Source organism: Manis pentadactyla, chromosome 9 (genome assembly GCF_030020395.1).
Source record: "Manis pentadactyla isolate mManPen7 chromosome 9, mManPen7.hap1, whole genome shotgun sequence".
NCBI classification, from domain to species: Eukaryota; Metazoa; Chordata; class Mammalia; order Pholidota; family Manidae; genus Manis; species Manis pentadactyla.
Genome location: NC_080027.1, coordinates 43,415,064 through 43,423,120, shown reverse-complemented (window position 1 = coordinate 43,423,120; position 8,057 = coordinate 43,415,064). Strand labels below are relative to the sequence as shown.

General features: G+C 37.2%; 1 protein-coding gene across 1 annotated transcript; it reads left to right on the top strand.

Annotated features, from left to right (window-relative positions):
- The first annotated feature begins 225 nt into the window (after window positions 1-225).
- LOC118912162 (olfactory receptor 51F1) lies at window positions 226-1,185 on the top strand. The gene is given in 1 exon segment (XM_036884959.2): window positions 226-1,185. A coding segment is annotated over 1 exon segment (960 nt).
- Window positions 1,186-8,057: the final 6,872 nt, after the last annotated feature.

Here is an 8,057-nt window from a genome sequence, read left to right as displayed (position 1 = left end):
TAACATAGAAAATAATCACCAAAATGTATAAAATTACATGGACATTTTTCCTTGAATTTAAGAGTAAAACTGTTTATATATATTACAGTTTGATTTAGTTTTTCTCAATGATAGAGTACTTATTCATGACCTTAGATAATTCTAACCAAAAGAAAATTTATCTAGATATTTTTGTGTAACACTGTAATTCATTATTTCTATAGGATGTGAGTATTGTGAGGACAAATGCTACAAATCCAGGACAACATGGAGATGTTAAGTAACATGACATCTAAATTTACAACCTTCTTGTTGACTGGCATTCCTGGCCTCGAGTCTGCCCATGCCTGGGTCTCTGTGCCCTTCTGTTGTCTCTACGGCATTGCCCTCTCTGGGAACACCATAGTCCTGCTCGTCATCATCACCCACGAGAGTCCCCGTGAGTCCATGTACTATTTCCTCTCCATGCTCTCAGCTACTGACTTGGGTTTGACCATTTCTACAATGTCAACCACATTAACTGTCCTCTGGTTTGATGCAAGTGAAATCACTCTAGATAACTGCATTATCCAGATGTTTTTTCTTCATGGATTTACCTTCATAGAATCTGGGGTGCTGGTGGCTATGGCCTTTGACCGCTACGTGGCCATCTGTGATCCTCTGAGGTACGCTACCATTCTCACTAGTTTGAGAGTCAATCAGATGGGCCTCTTAATGATTATACACACTGTAGTATTAACAGTGCCACTACTTTTGCTCCTTAAGCCTCTCTCTTTCTGTGGAGCAAATTTCCTTTCCCACTCCTACTGTTACCACCCAGATGTGATTAAATTAGCATGTTCAGATACTCAGGCCAATAGCATCTGTGGATTCATCGATCTTATTCTGACCACAGGAGTAGACACACCATGAATAGTCCTGTCTTACATCTTGATCATTCGCTCTGTCCTCAGTATTGCCTCCCGTAAAGAACGACACAAGGTCTTCAGCACCTGTGTCTCCCACATCGGAGCAGTCGCTATTTTCTACACCCCCATGATGAGCCTGTCCTTGGTGCATTGCTATGGTCCATCAGCCCACAAAGTGGTTCATGCCACAATGGCCAACATATACCTGCTTTTGCCCCCTGTACTCAACTCCATCATCTATTGTATAAAAACAAAACAGATTCACAAGGCTATATTCAGTCTTCTCCCTACAAAATAACAGAGAAGACTGTGTGAGAAAAACCTGGAAAATGTGACTTTCCCTGTAGAAAAGCAACCCTGGTAGGTTACTGCCTACAAGACATTTTTCTCATTTTTTTTCATTTATTCAACAAATAGTAAGCATGTTTGCTTTCAGTCATAAAATATTAAGTATTATTTTAAAGTCCAATAAGAGAAACATGAGAATAGTAATAGTGAAATAATAAAAATAATACTCATAGAAATAATAAAAATAATACTCATAGTAACCAACATTTAGTGACTGTTTATACTTAATGGTCTACCAACCACGTAAGACCTATTTCATTTATTCTTCAAAATGACTCAATAAAATATATATATTATTATAAATTATATTATAGAAATGAAGAAATGAGGCCTAGAGACATTTAAACCATCAAAAGGCAAATATATAACATAGATCAGGATTGAGATTTGAACCCAGGCTTTCTGTATCTGAGACACAATGCTCTTTGTTAGTGTATTTGTTAAGAGTATTGCATACTCTGCCGAAAGCATCTAGGAAAAATGTTATAAGATAAAAGAACCGGATCTTTATGTTCATGTGTCATGCCTTTAAAAAGTTGTGTTGTCTTCTTACAGTATACTTTAGCTTGTCTTCTTCATTCATAATTAATAGTTCAAAATGTAGAAGCAGATATGTCATGGCTCATAAGCCATTGATAAGTATCCAGTATTGGACAGTCAGTAGAAAAGCTTTAACAATTAGGGACAGTAGCTAATAACTCATTACAGCAACATTGGAGAATTTTGGGAACTCTGGGGAACTAGAAAAGCTTATGAAGTAGAATGTGAAGAATTTGGGGGCAGAGCTTCTTGACCTTTTTCTGCACAGTAATCCCTTTGGAATCTGATGAAATCCATGAAAACTTCTCCACAGAAAAATCACACATAAACACACTCACTATTTCCCATAAAATGTTGAAGGTTTTACAAATGCCACGAAGGACCAACCAGAGAACAAAAGTAAATAATTCCTGATGCTCAGTCTGTAAACAGTTACACATAGCTAGACTTAAAATACTTGGTTCCTGAAAAAATGGAATCATGGTAACTATATCAATTTTAGAAGCAGGCAGAAGCATAAAACTCAGTTGTATAAAGTGGCAGAAAAAATCAGAGGAAAATGGAGATGGAAATTTTATGGGAATCCCATCAATTTTATTGCAGGTGGAAAACTGGTACTAAATAGGAAGGAAGTGTCATGTATCCCGCAAACACTGGAGAGAGCAGTGTGCTGGAGCCCGCTCACATCAGCCTGCCAGAGGCCATACTGTGCCTCTCTTTTCAATTCTGTGTTCAATGATGTCACATTGGCAGCTTGAAATCAGCACTTGTACCATAGGAATTTGGAAACACTTCAAATGAGAACTCCCCACCCACCCCGAGATTAAGTTAACCAACACATCAGTGACTGGCATATTTGCATATATTTGACCTTGTGAGAAACAATAAAATCATAAGATCCCCCCAAAAAATTCCCCTGCACTCAGGAAGCTTAAAGTCTAGTGTGTGAAGCAGTAACATGACAAAATATTGTAAAATAATGCACTGTTGTGTAATAGTTGATGGTACAAAATCATACCATTTGTGTTGCCGTCTGAGTTGAAAATGTTTCCAAAAGTAAATAGAGAACACTATTTTGGGAGCAACTCCTTGGAAGAACATAAGTATTATGTCACCATTTTACTCTTGGGAAAGTACTCTTCTGAGTTTCAAATTCATAGGCCCTGTCTGGACATAGCATTAAAGAATATGTAACCACAAAACTTTTCTTTCTTTTCTGTTTTCTTTCAAGTGAATTTATATTACAAGATTTGTATTAGTTGCTTAAAGAACATCTTTTGCTTGAACAATACTTTTCTATAAAAGGACTTGACTTGTAGATTTGTTTTAGAAATTTGGTTGTGCTTTCTGAATTTTATCTGTGGGGGCTTTTGTTCTGGTAATTCTACATGCCCTGTTAGCTGCTTGGAGCTTTAGAAAAATAGAACACCCAAGAATATTAAAATGAGGAACTTTTACTTTGACATGATCAAAGACCTACAACATTACAATGTGTGCTTCTAGCTGAACCTGCAAAAGAAAAGACTAGGTATCTTTAAAGGACACTAGCTGGGACTGAGAAAGGGACCAAGAAGATAGCAAAGCAGAAATGCTCTTGACATATGTGGGGACCTTTAAGTGTGCAAAATCTTGGATAATTTTATTTAGCTTGAGTTATATTGTTGGTTTACAAAATGTGCAGGTTACTACATATACGTGTTACTTATAATGTTACTCATCAAAGGGAATAAACTAGTGCTTGGCTTTGTATGTAGAGTGGGTCTGAGGTAAATTTATTAAAGTAATATTCTAATAAACTTCAGTAGCTCAAAGGGGCACATTAAAAAGACACTCATAGGAGAGTCTTGAGGATCTGAATAGCTTGTCCTATAGGTCACAGGAAGAAATGCAAGAAAGAAAAAAAAAAACAGCTTGAAAGTGAAATATCTGGTATTCTTATTTAGACTTATCAAATAGATTTTATGTGAATACCCAAAGTGAAAAAACAAAATTATGAAATGTAAGTCTCCAAATTGCTGTTGCAAAGCACTGTCTACATCCATTGGTTTGGGATCTTTTTCATGAACACAAAGAATGCTCAAATACCAAAAAAAAAAAAAGCAGTTTGGTGCATGTGAAGGCACACCACTGTTTCCACTCTGTTTTTCCATGTACTATGTATGGCCCGATTCTTTTATTCACCTGTTGTGTTCTCTGCCTTTTCTCTCTCTTCAGTTGATCCATCCAGTACACTGCCATTTGATCAATTTACATTAAACAAATGAATCAAAATGTTTCCTTCTGAAGAAAGGAACTGTGGAAATCTCTCAGCCTTGAAGTAAAATGCTAGCTAGTCTCCTTCTTTAGCCAGATTTAAAACTAGGCTTGTATTCTCACCATTCCTCTGATACAACAGGTTAACTTTAAGTTGAATCATACTACTTCCCACTCTAAAATACCATATTCCCTCCTCTTTTTCTTTTAATCTATTTTGCATTCATAGTTCTATTCCTTTATGAACAATTCTTTTTTTTTTTAATTTAATTTTATTTTTTTTTGAAGGGTAGTTGACAACAGTATTACATTACATTAGTTTCAGGTGTACAACACAGTGATTCAACATTTATATACATGATAATTCTAGGTACCAGCTATCACCATACCAAGTTGTTACAATATTTTGACTATATTCCTTATGCTATACATTACATCCCGGTTACTTATTTATTTTACAATTGGAAGTGTGTTTATATATATATATATATATATATATATATATATATATTGTATGTGAGGGCATCTCTCATATTTATTGATCAAATAGTTGTTAACAACAATAAATTTCTGTATAGGGGGGTCAATACTCATTGCTCAATCATTAATCCACCTCAAGCCTAATTTTCGTCAGTCTCCAATCTTCTGATGCATAACGAACAAATTCTTACATGGAGTACAAATTCTTACATAGTGAATAAGTTACATGGTGAACAGTGCAAGGGCAGTCATCACAGAAGCTTTCGGTTTTGTTCATGCATTATGAACTATAAACAGTCAGTTCAAATATGAATATTCATTTGATTTTTAAACTTGATTTATATGTGGATACCACCTTTCTCTATTATTATTATTTTTAATAAAATGCTGAAGTGGTAGGTAGATATGAGATAAAGGTAGAAAACATAGTTTAGTGTTGTAAGAGAGCAAATGTAGATGATCAGGTGTGTGCCTGTAGACTATGTGTTAATCCGAGCTAGACGAGGGCAATAAACATCCATGTATGCAGAAGATTTCTCTCAGAACATGAGGGGGGAGGTTCTAAGCCTCACCTCTGCTGCTCCCCACTTTCTCACCAGATGGCCCCCTGCGACTGTGCCTGTCTTAGGTTGTTCCTCCCTTGAGGAATCTTACCCGTCTCTGGCTAACCAGTCATCTTCCGGGGCCATACAGGGAAATGTTAAGTTGGTAAGTGAGAGAGAAGCCTTATTGTTTGAAAAGGTTAGCTTTTTACTTCTTTGTGTATTTATGCCCTGTGGCTTCTATGCCCAGCATTTGTCTTGAGGTGTCTTTACCACTTGGAAGAATTATGATACTCGGTAAATTCGACATGTGGCACGAGTTCTATTTAAAGGTTGTGATTAGGTAGGAAGAAGAAAAGCTATAGAAGTAGCAGGCAGAAGAAAACCTGGGAAGATTGATTATTTCTTAGACATATCTTCTTGTAGAGTAACTTCAGCATGGATAGGTTTTAAACTACTAATTAAATTGTGCACACACATTAACATAATAGGAATATAGTTACCTAAACAAAGCCTACCTATAATTACCAGCCCTCTCCAGTGAAACCAAGAAAACCAGTTAGGCACCTTAGGCATTTGTGAAAACTTATCTATGATATGGTGGATATTGTCCAACTGAACTTAAACAGTCTGAGAGAATTCAGATAAATTAGAACAACCCATTCCTGGGGACTGTTCATATCCCATATGTTCCTTTAACAATAAATAGTCTGTGGTTGTAAGATTTTGGAGTGCTACAATTTGCACTTCTCCTAATTCTTGGTTGAGTTCCAACAGTATAGATCCAGTCCAATTTGTTGTTTTACTGTATGCACAGGCCAGCTTGGATACCTCCTTCATCATTCCCATGGCAAGTCCAGGAACTGGTGGAATGAGTGCATCTACACCTGTGGCAGTGCGTGGATCTTTGTTGGAGTTTTTTTTTTTTGCTGATCATCTTCTGTCATGAGTCTTCCCGAGAGTGCTGATGTTGGAAGTTCTTTTTCATATCGTATCTTAGTTCATTTTTGGGGTAGCCCAATTAGGCTTTGATCCTCTGTATAAACACAAACAGACCCTTTGCCTACACTTTTATATGCCCTTTATATCATTGTGTAGAAATCATTGGAGGTCACCACATAGGAACTGCTTTTTTTTTTTTTTTTAATCATTAATCTACACTTACATGACGAATACTTTGTTTACTAGGCTCTCCCCTATACCAGGTCCCCCCTATATACTCCTTTACAGTCACTGTCCATCAGCATAGCAAACTGTTGTAGAATCACTACTTGTCTTCTCTGTGTTGTAGAGCCCTCCCCTTTCTCCCACCCCGCTATGGATGCTAATCTTAATACCCCTCTTTTTCTGCCCCCCCTTATCCCTCCCTACCCACCCATCCTCCCTAGTCCCTTTCCCTTTGGTACCTGTTAGTCCATTCTTGAGTTCTGTGATTCTGTTGCTGTTTTGTTCCTTCAGTTTTTCCTTTGTTCTTATATTCCACAGATGACTGAAATCATTTGGTATTTCTCTTTCTCTGCTTGGCTTGTTTCACTGAGCATAATATCCTCCAGCTCCATCCATGTTGCTGCAAATGGTTGGATTTGCCCTTTTCTTATGGCTGAGTAGTATTCCATTGTGTATATGTACCACATCTTCTTTATCCATTCATCTATCGATGGACATTTAGGTTGCTTCCAATTCTTGGCTATTGTAAATAGTGCTGCGATAAGCATAGGGGTACATTGGTCTTTCTCATACTTGATTGCTGCGTTCTTAGGGTAAATTCCTAGGAGTGCAATTCCTGGGTCAAATGGTATGTCTGTTTTGAACATTTTGATGTACCTCCATACTGCTTTCCACAATGGTTGAACAAGTTTACATTCCCACCAGCAGTGTAGGAGGGTTCCCCTTTCTCCACAGCCTCACCAACATTTGTTGTTGTTTGTCTTTTCGATGGCAGCCATCCTTACTGGTGTGAGGTGATACCTCATTGTAGTTTTAATTTGCATTTCTCTGATAATTAGTGATGTGGAGCATCTTTTCATGTGTCTGTTGGCCATCTGTATTTCTTTTTTGGAGAACCGTCTGTTCAGTTCTTTTGCCCATTTTTTAATTGGGTTATTTGTTTTTTGTTTGTTGAGGCGTGTGAGCTCTTTATATATTCTGGACGTCAAGCCTTTATCGGATGTGTCATTTTCAAATATATTCTCCCATACTGTAGGGTTCCTTTTTGTTCTATTGATGGTGTCTTTTGCTGTACAGAAGCTTTTCAGCTTAATATAGTCCCACTTGTTCATTTTTGCTGTTGTTTTCCTTGCCCGGGGAGATATGTTCAAGAAGAGGTCACTCATGTTTATGTCTAAGAGGTTTGTGCCTATGTTTTCTTCCAAGAGTTTAATGGTTTCGTGACTTACATTCAGGTCTTTGATCCATTTTGAGTTTACTTTTGTATATGGGGTTAGACAATGGTCCAGTTTCATTCTCCTACATGTAGCTGTCCAGTTTTCCCAGCACCATCTGTTGAAGAGACTGTCATTTTGCCATTGTATGTCCATGGCTCCTTTATCAAATATTAATTGACCATATATGTCTGGGTTACTGTCTGGATTCTCTAGTCTGTTCCATTGGTCTGTGGCTCTGTTCTTGTGCCAGTACCAAATTGTCTTGATTACTATGGCTTTATAGTAGAGCTTGAAGTTGGGGAGTGAGATCCCCCCTACTTTATTCTTCTTTCTCAGGATTGCTTTGGCTATTCGGGGTCTTTGGTGGTTACATATGAATTTTTGAATTATTTGTTCCAGTTCATTGAAGAATGTTGCTGGTAGTTTCATAGGGATTGCATCAAATCTGCATATTGCTTTGGGCAGGATGCCCATTTTGACGATATTAATTCTTCCTAGCCACGAGCATGGGATGAGTTTCCATCTGTTAGTGTCCCCTTTAATTTCTTTGACTTGTAGTTTTCAGAATATAAGTCTTTCACTTCTTTGGTTAGGTTTATTCCTAGGTATTTTATTTTTTTTGA